Source organism: Numida meleagris, chromosome 2, assembly GCF_002078875.1.
Source record: "Numida meleagris isolate 19003 breed g44 Domestic line chromosome 2, NumMel1.0, whole genome shotgun sequence".
In the NCBI taxonomy this organism is placed as follows: domain Eukaryota; kingdom Metazoa; phylum Chordata; class Aves; order Galliformes; family Numididae; genus Numida; species Numida meleagris.
Window position 1 is genome coordinate 105,396,213 of NC_034410.1, and position 15,897 is coordinate 105,412,109.

Sequence of the window (15,897 nt, forward strand, 5' to 3'; positions counted from 1 at the left end):
AGGACACTACTGAGGCTGGATCTTTTCTCTTTGTTCATGTAAATAAGGCTATAGGGCACAATAATAACAATGATTAGGTTGTGGTTATGTCGGCATACTGTTCTGACAGTATTTGTCTTCACTTAATTTTTAGTGGACTATTTGTTATGATCTGAGTGGCATCACTGTTGAATGAGGGTCACCTGGTTTGATACCTGACTTGGCAGGACTGTGCACTGAGGAATAGTTTTTGGAAATTGTGGGTACTTTTATAGAAATTTTTACATTTTGTAATTTTCTATCCATGAGTATGACTATCTTTGCCCAATCCAAGTATGAATTTTGCATCCTTCTGTAGGCTGTTCTGCATTGCTTTCTGTTGTGTCTTTGGTTCAGTGCAGTTCCGACCAGGTTCTTTTCTTTGTTTGATTTCGAGTGTTGTAATTTGCTTTTTATTGGACAGTGCTCATGTGTCTTTTAAGAAGCGTACTATAAAAGGGGTTAATCGATGAAATAGCTTTTATGTGACTTGGTGTATTTTATGTTGTATAGTCTGTTATTTAGAAGAGTAGAATGATATTGATTTCTTTTTTTTTTTCAGGAATCTTTTTTTTTCTTTTTGATTTAGCTATGTGAACATTTTGGAACGATATTGCAGATTAATTGAAGTTACAGATTTAATCCTTATAAGTCTTTAGTCATTCATGCTCATAAAACTACAGGACTAATTCATATTAAATATGTATCTTATTGATATACTGTTACTTTAATAAATCTCTCCCAAGATCATAACACAAATTACATTTATAAAAAGAGAGTGCACAGTAAGATTGTGCAGAAAATAGACAGGAGAATAGAAGGGATCTGCATTAAGCCCAGCCCGTCCTGATTAATTCCAGAATTTTAATGCTTGCAAATGTATTAATGTGCAAGCATTCATGTTTGTACATTTTAAGATCTTTTGAATCGGGTATCGTTTTCCACATAAAACAGTCTGTCAGGTATTTGCTATTTCTAACCTTTAAATATTTGGTATTGCATTATCAACCCTGTGCTCGATCCATTTATGAAACACAAAGCACTTCCATTTGTAGAGATTTATTCTTGTATCATTTTTCCTGAGATTTGCCAGAACATCATCATGTTCGTGTTCTGAAGGTTAATGCCCAAAGTCAAGCAGGCAGAAGCCAAGTGCTGCAAGGTTTCCAAGATTAGGACTGATTCCCTTCACAAAAATAAATGATTCCTGCCATGTTCAGTGATTTTGTGCAGCACTACTCACGGCTGAGTGAGTGCATCAATACTGTAGTCCTTACATGCTGTACATACTGATGACACTCTGTGTTAACTTGATTGACTGAGCAGTATACTGGAGAGGATGCACCTGCGAGAGATGTGCAGACATATATATTTTTATTCTGGTTTTGAAACATTTATTTTACGTTTTTTTTACTTGGAAGTCTTAGTTTCACATTCCATGGGTCATGTTATGCTGTTAAGGTAGAGCAAACAATTATGTGCTTCTTTGTTGTCAAAGTTGTAATGGAAAATGATCTGAGGTGCATCTTCTTTCTCTTTGTAACCAAAAGCCTGATTTTATATTTTAAAGGAAGATGACATAAAGGGGACAAATGTGAAATCTGGCAAATCAGTAACTATGTAAATTATGCTTATTTTAAGAGATTCAGTATAATGGTAGAGAAATGTCTCATGTAATTCACTTATGAGCAGTATCTTTTGTTACATTTTTCTGTTTTGTTATCGTTTTTATAGGCTTTAAGACAACAGCAGAAAAGAAGAAATGGAGTCTCAATGATGGTAAACAAGACTGTTCCTCGTGTTGTTTTGACACCATTAAAGGTGTCTGATGAGCAGTCGGATTCACCTTCAGGTAAATAGCTAAAGGACTGTTTGCAAGATCAGTGCTAGTCACAGAGCCTGCCTCTGAGTCAGACGTGTAGCATACAGAATGGGAGACTGCTGAAAATCATATTGTCACTTGGAGGCTTTGTTTAACGTCTTTATTTCCTTATCAAAGCTGTGACTCAAGGACGGAGATTTTTCTTTAATTTTAATAAAGAGCTGAAGGCACACAGTAAAATGGCAATTAATAATAGCAGCAGCTTTAAAGGAATGCAAAGTAACATTTTGTTTGGCTCTGGAACTCTAATGGAGGACCACATGCTGGTATTCAAGGCCATGAAAAGGAGAGGGGAAAAGAAAGGCAAGCTTCTCTGTGAATGTGAATTTCTGTCTCAATTCTGCATTGCAATCCTAGGATCCTTTTGTTAGCTTTTCATGTTCTGGTGCCGTTCTTAGCACCATGGCATAACCTTGACCTTTAGTTCTGCGTAAGTTTATTCATTTTAAGAGAATTTTATGTCTGTGTTTAACACAAATTGACAATTGTATTTCCAGGCATCTCTATTCTGTCAGTGTTACTTCACAGAAAAATGATCTTTTTTCGCCTTTAGATTGCTTTACTGCCCCATAGCTTGAGGTTAAAATATTTTTTAAGATATCCCTTGTGCGTTATAGGAAAACATTACTTTTATTAGATCACTGAACATTTTTATTGACTGTAATGTTCAGTAAACTTTAGTTTTCAGCACTTAATTGGCTTATTGATCTTTTTCTTCCATTTCCTCTGACGATGAGAAATCGTATTGTGACCAGAAAGGTGTATTGCCTTTCAGCAAGTAGATGTCAATTTTCTTTAATCCTGTTTTTGCTGTGTTTACAGTGTAGCAGGGGGGCAGGGAGAAGGGAGAGCTGGTGGTGCAAGTGCATCAGTATCATGCTTTGTTTTTTCATTTTTTCCTAAGGATCTGAATCTAAAAATGGTGAAGCAGATGGTTCTGATAAAGAGATGAAACATGGACAAAAGTCTCCAACTGGAAAACAAACAAGCCAGCACTTAAAGAGATTAAAAAAATCTGGTTTAGGTGAGTAGGAGTAAAATAAGTATATTTATTTGTTATTGTACTATTGAGATGTTTATAAACTCTATGCTCTATTTAAAAGTTTTGTGTTCCTGGTTTACCAGAGTCTTTCTCAAACTCAGAAGTTGACCTTTTCTCAAGAAAATATCTTTTTTTCTGGCTACTTTGAAAATCCACAGGAGACTGTTTTTCCCCAAGAATGCTTTTCTGTACTTGCTTTTTAAATTTGACAGACTTAAGCAAGTGCAGACAGAGGTCATTTAGCAGCTTGCTTCTGATTGCTGCATTATGATTTTTGGGCGGGTGGCAAGGGGTGGAGTAGCAGATATTCTTTCTTACTGTTAAGTTTGCTTGCAGTCTAACGCATGCTTAATCTGAAAGAGAATAATGTATTTTCTTACATATCTGTGCCATTCTAAGTTAACTCTCTTTCCTTCATTTGCATTATTCCATGTCATGTTGAGGTTTGGCACATCGTTTTTGATTGATTCTGTTTCTTTGGCTGATTTGTTTCTTCAGCTGGATCCTTAATTATTTTTGAAGCTACATCTCTTGAGGTGGTAGATACAGTTTCTGTTTTTTTTTTTTATTTTCCGTGTTATTTATCAAGATTCATGGATGATGATCTGTAATTAATGAAGAATTTTCTCTGAAGAGATGCTAAGAGTAAATTCCCAGTAGCTCCATGTGATGGGGAAAATTTTTCTGCACTGTGTGAAACATAATTGGAAAAGTTCCCTAAGGAACAGAAGAAGTACTATTCACTAAGACTCTTGTCTCGTATAAAGTAGAATAATTACATAACTGTTTCTTTACAGAGAACCTTTTGCGTTCAGCAGACTGCTGAATCATTTAGAGAAGAATTTTGCAATGTGGCCACATTGGAAATGTTTGCAAACAAGCTTTTCGTAGTGACTGGATAATCCTAAAAACTATTTAATGCCTGTTTTCATGGTTGTAAGACTGTTTTTCTTCATTAATGACCTCATCTATTTTCTTATATAACAATACTGCAAAATAACTTGAAGATACTTTACTTGCTCGGTATTATAGGTTGCTTGTTAAATATACTGTTACCAGTTTCTGGTGAGCTGTTTCATTCAAACCTTATTGTATCACAGCCTCCCAGGAAATTGTATTTTGATTTCATATATAATCCTCCTGCAGAATATTTATTGATCTCAGATGGTTATGTAGTGTCTATGTTGATCAAATGATGTTATTCAAAACTGATAATACTCCTTTGGTATTACAGTTTTTGCTGTGCAAAGATATGTTCAGTTTCAGAGAAAAGTTACAGGAAATCATCTGGCTGTAAGACTGAGACACGTGATTTGATGCATCCATTCCTCCCTATCCCTGGATACTTCATCAGAATGGCCTCTGGTACCAAATATAGAATGAATTCATTAGATTTTTTCTGTAGATTTCAGAATAAATTCTGCAGCCCTTTGAGGCCCTGTCCTTGGAACGTGGGGGCTATTGTCTAAAGTTTAAGGTTTTCTGTGATTTCTGTCCTTCTGTTTTGATTCTCATACTTTGATGTCAAAACATATATTTTCCACCCTTTTCATAGGTAATTCTTTATGTTGAATACTGATCTCTTCTTTTCCGAGGTAGTAAGCTTGTCTTTCTCTCTTGTCCTCCAAGTTCTATTTCTGATCTGGCCAATGGTGCCCCAAAACTATGGTAGCAGCTACATAAGAATTCAGAATGTCTTTTTCTGTGGAAAAACAATATGAAAAACATAGACATACGCTCTGTCAGAAACTTCTGTCTCTCGGAGTTACGAGTAGCTATGCAGCAGAGGTGTACAGTCAAACTCCACAGAGTTGCTACTTACCATGCCACTCTGAAATGCTTCTCTAAATCTGACTACAAACTTGAAACCTGCAGCAGTGGTCCTAAAGCTAGGAAGGGTACAGGAGAGAAAATTTGTTGTCCTTCTGAACAGATCCTCTTTTTTTTTTGGTTTTTTTTTCCCATGGCTATGCTGGCCACTCATAGTGATCTAGTGGCCTGCTATCCTGGGAATAGTGTGTGTATTTCTTCCACATGTTGATAAAGCAGCCATACAAACCTGTAAGTAGTAGCAGGTTAAATAAATTGGAAAATGTGTAACTCAGGCACACAGAATTAGGCCTGAGTTTCTGATGCTGTCTTGGTCTCTTACCGCTATTAAAATACCTACCAATGTAGGATGTTACTGACTTTGCAATCTTTTGTTTTGGTTTGGACCATCTATATGTGCATGGCTTCCCATAGAATATGAAGCATCAGCTGGGGAAAATGTTACTTCATTTTGGAGTTACTTAAAAGATAGGAATGTGTATGCTTTATTGATTAAAGAACGGAGTATACATACAGCCATTACATTTGGATACATCATACGACTTGTGCTACACTTGGGGACTGTGTTCTTTTTGCATTCATATTTTGTGGGTGGAACAGATGGTGAGGACAGTTTACTGTGATGCATTCATGAAAATGAGCACTTCTTCCACACAATTGTCTTTTATAACAGGGCATTCATTTGTTCATAATGGAGATTTTGCTGTGCTGATATACAGTATGTTAGAAATGAGTTGGAAAACGATGTCTTGTGCTGAATGCAAAGTAATGCTTGTCTCATTCGGTTACTATTGTTTGCTAAAAAGTAAAAGAAAATTACAAGAATGTTTGTGGGAGGCTGTGACTGAAGGGGAACACGCAGAATTTACAGATCTATCACAGTTTCTTTCATTTCTACACTTTGTGGGTGATAATGTAACCTTTGAGGATAGATGACCATAGTCTTCCAAGAAATCTGAAGCATAACTGCATTGTTTTTATTAACGTTAACAATTTAACAGTTTGTAGCATTTGAGAGTGTCCTAATAATATGCCCAAATACCCATATTTATTTTTTATAAATATTCTTCTTAACAAAACAGTGGTAATTCTTGCTACAAGGTATGAGCAGTTTATGGGCAGGTTCGGTCCGGTTCAGTGACTAATGGGGCAGGGGGAACCCACAGACCCACGCCCTGAGAAAGAGAGAAGGGGAAAAAGGGGAGGGAGATGGGCCTAAAAACAAAACAGTGGCAACGATCTGAGGAGAAACAAACTGATTTACTAAATAAGATTTCAGATTGCAAAATAACACAATATAATACAGTGTAATACAATATAATTGGAATTGAAGCTAATAAATCAAATAAAATGAGAGAGAGTGTCCAAAAACCAAAAGGCCTTACTCTAATGCTGGTGGCGAGATGGCTAGGGGGAGAGATGCTGCCAGGATGTGCAGAAGGGGAGCGGAGAGCAAAAAGGGCACGTCTCGTGATATGTGAACAGTTTTTATCTTTCCCTCTGAATGGAAAATGGTAACAGAACAGCGAGCAGTCCTCTGGGAAATGTAGTTCTTCTTCTCTTCTGAGAACCAGCTACCCAGAACTATCCACAATCCACAGAACTGGAGCATTAACTCTTTAACTCCTAGTGCACTACATGATGTTATGATGTAGAATATCGATAACAAAAATCATAACACCATGATACAAGGTCCTATGCAAATGTCAAATACCGCCATTGTTCATAGCTGTGGAATAATCTCTAGAATTGCTTTTTTAGAGATTCTTCAGAATTTTGTGCATCAATTAGTTAAGATCCATCTTGTGTCATTTCTGAAATATTTGGAAGTACAACAGACCAAAACCTGGAGGACTTTCCTGTGAAGAGTTAGAAGTTTTAGACTTGTTCTGGCCACCTATGGTCCTCACTTCTTCAGTTTCTGTATTGTGTATCATAGTATGTTAAGACTGGAAGGCAAAAAGGTTTATAGCATTTATAGCAGTGTGTGTATGTCCTGATGCAGGCAGCAGTAGTGAGTTGCTTTTTAAGGGGCTTTATCTAGTAGTATTATCACAGAAATAAAAGCAAAATTAGGCCAGATGGGACTTCCAGTGGTGGTCCAAATTGTTCTTCAGTCACAAGGTAAGATAGCTGTATATCTGTCATTCCTGACAGATATTTCTCTACTTATTCTTAAAAGTTTTCCATTGATGGAGATTGTAATGAGATGTTCTTCACCAGAGGGTGGTTGGGCACTGGAACAGGCTCCCCAGGGCAGTGGTCACAGCACTGAACTTGCCGGAATTGGATAAGCACCTGGACAGCATCCTCAGACATATGGTCTGATTTTTGGGTGGTGCTATGTGAAGACAGGAGTTGGATTTGATAATTCTTATGGGTCCCTTTCAACTTAAGATATTCTCCCATTCTATGATAATCTAATGTCTCCTTGTCCTAGGCGGCTGAAAGCTTTGTATTACCTTGACAGTAATATTTCTTACTGTGCAAGAGTTTAAGATCACTTCCTTTGCTCTCCACTGTGGGCAGTAGAAAAGGCATTTATGCCCATACTCAGTTTTTTTATATATTTCCCCCTTCCCTTGTGTGTAGTCTGTCTTATTTTTCCTCACAGACTCTGTTTTGTAGACTTCTGATAATTGTTGCTGTTGTCTTCTCTGTTGCTTATTTTAGATCATAGGTTCTAACAAAAATTCTGAGAAATGCATGTTTTCAAACACTAAATTAACACTGTAAATATTCTCATCTCTGTGATAACTGTCAATTCACACAGGTAGTTTTTAGCAGATCTGTGGAGTGAGTTAGACAAACCATAGTGCACTGCAAATGCAGAGCACAAGCCCAAGAGAATCTCTCCATAATGATTGATTGGCATCAGCCTTTTGCTTGGAAATAGAATTATGTTGATGACATGACAGGAAAATTATCTGCTTCTGCTGAGTTGAGTTGATCTCTTGAGCTGAAAGTAAGAAATGTGTCTGTTGTGCTGTTGACTGGAACATGGATCCTGTAAGATCTCAAGAAACAAATACAGGGAATATAAAATAAGCTGTTAGCAAAGAAAAGGCTGCTACCGTCTCAGAGTACCATTTCTCTGGAGCTTTCTGTATTAACCTAATGAAAGCTATAAGCTTAAAAGAATGAATTGTTTTTATTCTCTTTATATGTGTTTAAAGTTATTTCTTGGTTGTTGTTTTTTTTTCTCTTCAGGACATTTGAAATGGACCAAAGCTGAGGATATTGACATAGAAACACCAGGATCTATTCTAGTGAACACCAACCTGAGGGCTTTAATAAATAAACACACTTTTGCTTCCTTACCTCAGCACTTTCAACAATACCTCCTGCTTTTGCTTCCAGAAGTAGACAGACAGGTAAGTAGAAACACACCATATTTCCTTCTGTACTTATTGAGACTGTTTTTTTTAAAGTGTGTTTTCATGTGCTGACTTGATTGACTAGGAATTGTTCTAGAGAAGAGTAAGAAGAATATTTCCATACTTCTATTAGGTAAAACTGCTGTATATAGAATGAATGTAAAGTCTACCTCAGCACTGTCCAGCTTCTGCAGATCTTCTGAACTTATCAGATCTCTTAATTAGCTGTTTACTTATAGTGTTGAAGATAAACTTGTCCAGTTCAAGACTTTATTAGGAGCATCTGTTTTCATCTCTGTTCTTCCACTGTGGCAGCAATGCCCTTCTTGTTTTCTTCTCCTCTTCCCCTTTTACACATGCCTACATATGTCTATTCTAGTGGACTGGAGTCCATTCATTCATATGTTTGTAAGAAACATCTTGTCCAAGCTCACAGCTGTAGGCTTATCCTGGTTGTTAATCAGTTGTCGAGGTTGAAGGATTTGAGGAGTAAAAGCATGGAAACAAAACACAACTTTGTGTGGTTTCCTACAATGTTTAGTCCTTTGTGCATTTGTTGTTTAGACTGCAGACTTCTTAGAGCGAGAAGAAATCTTTCCAACATGTGTAGCTGTTAAAGTAGTACAGAGATCCAACACCAATTTCATTTACACACTTGCCTGACTTCCAGAGGTAAACAGTTACTGGTCACAGGGGGGGATACTCATGGGTTTATTTAGACACATTCCTAAGCAACTTAACCAATTAGGGCACTGAATTTTTTTGCAGATGGTCAGTATCTCACATTTTATTTATAAACCAGAGGACGTAGATCTCTTAAATAACTGATTAAAACCCGGATCTTAAATCAGTACGTTAAATGCCATGGATTCATTTCTTAAGCTCTTACTCAGTAGTTTCTACCGCATTAATATTGGGGGAAACAGTACAGTATGATGTAAAAAGGGAAAGAAAAGTTGTTTTGATGTGCATTAACTCAGCCTCTTACCAAATTAGTTATTGTATGCTATGGACTAAAGTAATGCACTTTGATATGTGAAAGAAAGCATTAAAAAATGGAGTCATAGGCAAAACAATATGAATGTATTTATTCTCGAGCTTCCACAAGGCAGTCAAAACCAGTGTTGACAAATTTTAAGAACTTTTCTCACTGCCGTGAAGCAAATTTTAATTTTGTGCCCAGCAAACGTTTTACTAAGAGTTTAGAATTCTTTTTCTAGTTAATTTGCCAGTAGGGTTGTATGTATTTGAATGTATATAGACATGTATGTGTCTGTGTTTATCTGCTAGGTAAAATCATATTTTCTCTCCAACCATCACAGATCCTAATGTTTATACATTGCATTGCAAGCACAGTGGCTTTACTTATAACTTTCTTACTTTGTTCTGAAACCTTGAAGCTCTAGAACTGACACGTCGTTTCCCTTCTTACTATATTTCTTATGGCAGAGATTTCGGCAAGAAAATCAAGAGAATGAATTTAATCATACTCACTTGTTAAAATTAACGCATTTCTTTTTAATCAGCGTTTCAGAAAACATTCACACAATATATACATTGCACATGTTATTTCAAAGGTCCAACACTACATAATTGAACACTATTACTTCCCAAGATAACTGGTCACAAAAAAGTGTTATCACAAGACATTTACAGGTGTCTTTCTATCTTTGTTCTTCGCATGGTGTTCCATGGATTTGTACAGAATACCATGTTTTAACATACTTTGGAAGGACAAACTCTTTATTCATCTCTTGAGGATTAATGAAAATATTTGGCCTCCAGTTGTGATAGTCTGAGGATTGTTACCTGGTGGGGAGTAAAGTAGCACTGATCTGCCCTGAGCTCCTTACTTTGCAGAGATTGTAATAGAAAGAGAGTTGCATCTGAGAACGTGTCCTTTTCTATACCTAAAGAGTAGCATTCCAGATATGGACTGATGAAAGCAATTGAACTGGTGTGCTTTTCATTTCTGTGGTAAATGGCAAACACCAGTGCAGAGCTCAAGGATCAAGTGAGGATGAGGGTGAATTCCAGTCAGGAAGTTCTGGTGAGAGTGTCTGATGTTAAGTCACTCTTACTGAGCAAGGCAGGGACTTTCAATCTTCTTCTTTTATTTCTGCTTTCTAAATCAAATGGGGCATCAGTAAAGCAAAAATGGAGTAAAACCACTTTTTTCCTTAACTGCCTATCTGTGAGCATTCAGTTTAGTTGTTTTGTGTTATCTTTTTCTTGAGAGCATTGCTACTTCTGCACTTCTGGCTCTGATGGTTTTCCTTTCCATGCACTGCTCTGCACTTGGTGGCTGCTCTCTGCCCCAGAAATAGCTGCATTTCTGTGTTGTCATGTGGATATAGTATATGAAGCACTGTAATGAATGGTACAATAAAGATGTAATAGAGTTATGCTATTTGTGTATATATAGTGATCTGTGAAATAAATTACTAATGAAGTGCAGTCTCATTTAGGCTTTATTATTGTTCCACGCAGAAAAGCCCTATGATGAATGAGCTTTTGTCATTTCTGTCATAAACACCATTTTTCTGGGCGGTATAACTCCTCCTCCTTAAATCGTACTGAGCTGAAACTTGTCATGCATATGTCAGTTTGAATAAGCATTTTTAGAAACCATTTGTTAAGGGAGTTGAGGTTTCCTTTTTCTGTATGTGTGATTGTAAGTTATAAATAAATAATTTCTCTCTTAACCCTGGTTAGTCTAATATGTTTGAAAAAAGTTTGGGGCCAAATCAGGAACTTCACAGGAAGTTTCTTCTGTTTCTTCTTTTGCTTTCAAGTTTTGCAGAAGAGTCTTGTGAGCCCTTTATTGCAACGTGGAGCAGAGAGCTTTAGGAAAGATATGCCAGAATGGAAAGAGGTTAAGAACAACTGCGCTGATGCTGGCCATCAGTTATTCATGTTAGAAATTGATTTCAGCTTGTATATTAATTTACATTTTATTTCAGTGGCAGTGAGGCCCTTGTATAATTCTCTCTATTCAAAATGCCTTCGAGAAAAAATCAACAGGTTGGCAGCCATGGTAGTAAGATTTCACCAAGGATTTTATTTGCTTTAATTTGGGTTCAGAGTGAAGTAGTATGAGGACATTGTTCACTGAAGAAGCCATTAGCAGACTTGTCTGGTTAGTGGGCTGCTCCAAAATTTTGCATCAGTGGATACTGGAAACTGCATGTCTGCAACTTGGACATCCAGGGTTTCAGTTCTTTGTCAACCTAAATGGTCTCAAGAGCTCCAAAACCTTAAAATTCAGCTGATACAGGAGCCTGTTGGGGGATCCCTTACGAGACCTAGATGGCTGAGCTGTCAATAATAAAACGTGTAAGTATAGCAAAGCCTTTGCATAAAGGATTTCAATTATCATAAATCCCAGCAAATAATTTTTATGTTCAGCTCTAATTGGAACACTCTGCAAGTGAAGAACAATGAAAATTTCATCAGAGAAAGACCTACTTTTATTATTAATAAATCGGTATGATAATTATATAGAATAAAAGCCTTTCTGACCACTTCTCAGTGAGTGCTGATCTTCAAAGTGGGAAGTTTCATTTTGTATCTAGATTGCTTTATTGCATCAGCTTCTCTAACTATTAGTTAAACTATGAATGGTAACCGGCTTGTGACAGGCTGTTGAAAAGCGATGGCAGCTGGCAATATCTTGTCTACACTAGCTTCCCATGTTGCTGCTACTAGAGAGTCAAATTCCCACTCTTAACTCTGGGGTATGAGTAAATGGAAGGCAAATAGTCACATTTATTGAACTGTCAAGAAGAGAAGTACTGCCCCATCTGAGCAGTAGCAGAAAGCTTAAGTGATTTTGCTTATCCTTGGAGAGCTATGCAAAATGTTCTTTCCCGATGGCCCTGAAAAAATATATCTTCCAAGGTCTATAAGTGCTTAACTAATTCTGGTCTTTCAGGATTTAACTCCCTATCCTTTATTTTCTCTACTGGTAGCACTGGGTTCTTCTGAGTTTCTTGCAGTTTGTACCTGCCCTGCCCGTTCACTCAGGATGGGAATTTACTCCTGCAAAACAATCACTAGGGATCTCAAAGCCTCCTCAGACCTGTATATAAATTTATAATGCCGTACCAGACCAAACGTATTCAGGAAGAGAATTTAAGACTATAGAAGTTACCCTTGCAAAAATTCTATCTTGTCTTTGTTTTATGAAACGAATTTAACATTCTCTAATTTTTTCTTAACTATCTATAAATAGTAGAATGATTAAGATTGTTATTTAAATGCAGAACTCTAAACTTAACTATTCTTTGAGAAAATCCTCATACATGGAAGTGCTCAAGGCCAGATTGGATGGAGCTTAGAGTAACCTGGGCTAGTGGAAGGTGTCCCTGCCCATGGTAGGAGGGATGGAACTGGGTGATCTTTAAGGTTACTTAACCCAAACTATACTCTGGTTCTGTGAAGTACTTAGGCCATGTAATATTGCTCAAATGCCTTTGAGTTATTTCGGGTTTATAGTAAGCCAATCCACTAAACAGAAAACACAACTTACAAATCAAAAGATGTTAAAATGGGTCAAAACACACTCTAATCTCTTTGTTTCCAAATCAGTGAATTTCTAAATAATGACTGTCTCCTGGGTCAGTGCCATTATAACATCTTGTTGTGTCACGGTCAGCTCAAGTTCTGTATTTCTCTCTTCACCTGCTCAATCCAAGTTGATGCTGGCACTTCCAGGTTGATTATGTCACCTTGCAAAGGTTCGCTCTCACTTTGCATTGAAAAAAATGCACAGGTCGATGTAAGCTAGTGATTTTCTGTGTTCTATTTAAAATAGTTAGAAGTAATTTGGGGGAAATTATATATAGAATTTCATTTCAAAACCACTTTGCTTTTATATAGTTTGAATCAGCTTAATATCATTCAAACAACAATAACATTATACCCCCAAAATACTGCTACTCTCAGGCACATCACTCTGAGTTCTGCAGGGCAGAGAAATAATATAAAAAAATTCTTACACTTGTAGAAGACAAGGAGAGGAACCCGGTATCTCCTATTCTGACAACTGATGTTGTTTTTAGTCTTTATATTCGAAAGAATTTAATGTAGCTTTGTTACGTATTACATTTATATTAAAAGAGTGAAGTGAAGCTTTATTTTCACCTTTGCTTGTAGAAGTAACCATCTTCCTGTTTACTTCCTTAACTTCATCAGTATGTTAAGATGATATTTCCAGCATTTTCATTCTGTTCAGAAATCAGTCCTGTGAGTATTATTTCCTCCCAACTTTGCTTTACATCTCTTCATGGAATTACAGGGTAGTAGTAGCTCAGTGGTTACCATTTCTTACTTCAGCTGCCTTTTTCTGCTAATGCCACAACCTTTTAGCTGTCCTTTCCAGTTCTCTACCATCAGAAAACTCACTAGCTTTCAAATATTTATTATTATGTTCCTGTACATGTTTGAGTTCTACACTGAAATTGTTTTAGGGTTATAACAAAAGCACTCAGTTCAGAGGAGAATGTTTGAGGGAGAGGGTGAAATGTAACATATCATCTGCACCTTAGTGTATTTAAAAAGCTGTTAAATTGGTACCCCTGTGTGTATAGTAATTGAAGGTCATTTTCTGCCACATTTCTCTGTGACATTTTTTCTTTGGTTTTATTGGTTAATGTGGATAGCGTAGTGTTATTGTAATCTGTTTTATTTGCACAGCTTTGTAGGATAGTTTTAATATAGCTGTCTTACGGACTAGATGGATGGAGAAACTTCAAAGCATATGAGCTGCCTTTTCTGTAAGGTCCTGGGGCTCTGATTTCGGAGCTCTGCTAGAGAGCATCACTGTTCAGAGAGGTCACATCCCAGCTGGCTCCTCTGTCCTTATGCTGCCAGTTAATTCATTTTCTTTCTTTTTTTTTTTTTTTTTGCCAAACACAGCTGCAAATGTGTCTGCACGTTTTGCAGTCATATATTAACAACAAACTTTACATGAAATGAAGACTGAGGGATTTTAATTTAAAATCTCTGTTGGCTTTAGCTACAGGAGTATTCTTTTAGCCTCCCTAGTGCAGTCCAGAGGGGCTCACTGCAATTGCGTTCTGATCTGACTGTTCTGACGGAGGTTGTAATAGAATGCTTGCTCTCTTGTTTGCAATTGTCTTCCAAGGTCCTCCTCAGTATCAGCACTTCTTTGTACTTAGAAGTTTTACACTTTTGAGTCTCATGGGATTTTTTATTTATTTTTTTTTTTTTTTCTGTAGGCTTGGTCACTGTATTTCAGGAGGGTGAACTGGAGTGTTTTTTGTTTTTTTTACTGTCCGGCATCCATGTTGTTGAAGTTCTTTCATTTCTGCAAGCTCTTTTCACACTTACAGCATGTCTCGCGTTCATGAATACCCAGTGCATCAGTGTCAGCAGTTGCATTTTTCTGATACAGTGCTTAACTCAGTAGGGCACAGCAATGGTACTGTGCCAGCTGGAAGCTTAAGATCCAGGAGCTGTGGCTCTCTCTGCAGTATCTTTTTCCACAAGTCCTTCTGGTGTGTGAGAGCCCTGAGCTCATGCTGTTTCTCCAGATTTGAACTAGTGAAGTTTTTGTTCCCCTTTCCTTCCTCCAAATTTTATATAGGTTTTAATGCTAAGTATTTGCATAAATCCCTTTTTTAAAAAGACTTTGTGCCTGGAGCTCTGAGAGTGTAACTGATGTGTGGACATAAATGGTAACATACATGGACACAAGGGGCTGGCATACTTCAAATTATGTGGCTATTAAGGGTGAATTACATTAACAAAACATACAGTGTTTCAACTGTTCCTTCCTTGCAAAATGCTAATGAAGGGTAGGAGTTAGTCTGCAGTGCCTCCAGTGTTGCCATTGTAGGGCTGCACTGGAGTTAATGGGGAGAACAGAACTTGCCTCCCAGAGACTTAGAGCAGAGTGGTAGATGGAGGTGCAGTGAAAAGGAGAGTAAACAGAAGGGATCCATCCATGCTTCTGCTGCAATCACTGTCCCTCTTTTTTACCCATCCTTACCCTCTTCTCTTCCCTTTCCTTCCTCTCTGTTCTTCTCTCCCTCCCTTCCTGCCTCTCTCCCTAACTCTCAATATCTTTATTTACTGTATTTGCGTTGCTTGAAGGAAAAGGGTACAAGAGGTTGAGGGCTTCTTCCCAGTTATTTCAGAGTATGCTTTGTCTGCAAACTATTTCAACTCAGATTTTCTTTAGCTCATTCTCTCTTGTTTAAAGAGCATAAAGCTGTTTTGTTTTTTTCTTCCATAGGCAGGCGATATTTTATAATGGTTACTAAAGAAAAGGGGTAGGATGCACCATTTTCATCTATAACACTCATCAAAGTAACAGACTAATTTTAGATGTTTGCTTGTAACATTCCCTCACCTCCTGTTTCTCTGATCCAGACACGTATGTCTTTTATTTTTATCAAAAGCTAGATGAGTAGATACTGGCTTTTATATTGCTTTTTATGTACTTCCCCAGTATATATAGGCATTATTAGGTAATTTAATAAATTCTTACTTTCTCTTAAACTTGTTCTTGAAACAAGTTTCATGTTTGCTTTTATCACAGTGTGTGCATGTTTTCTTACTTTTTTCCGGACTTGCATACCTCTTCTACCTTTATAAGTACTTGCGGCTTGTTACATGTTCTGGCATGCTTGGGGTTGGTAATTGGATGAGGTATGTAATAATTCTAATGCAGTTAGAAAGTACTATTGGCTGTATATTCTGTTCTTCCTTATATTTTACTC

At 37.1% G+C, this 15,897-nt stretch overlaps 1 protein-coding gene across 6 annotated transcripts in view; it reads left to right on the forward strand.

Moving 5' to 3' along the window:
* ASXL3 (additional sex combs like 3, transcriptional regulator) overlaps positions 1 to 15,897 on the forward strand; it is a 135,291-nt gene that overhangs the window by 85,961 nt on the left and 33,433 nt on the right. For all 6 annotated transcript variants that reach the window (XM_021386452.1, XM_021386451.1, XM_021386453.1 and 3 more), the window contains 3 exons: positions 1,753 to 1,870; positions 2,805 to 2,924; positions 7,983 to 8,146. In XM_021386452.1, coding sequence (XP_021242127.1) covers positions 1,753 to 1,870; positions 2,805 to 2,924; positions 7,983 to 8,146 — 402 coding nt within the window. The remainder of the gene's footprint in view (positions 1 to 1,752; positions 1,871 to 2,804; positions 2,925 to 7,982; positions 8,147 to 15,897) is intronic.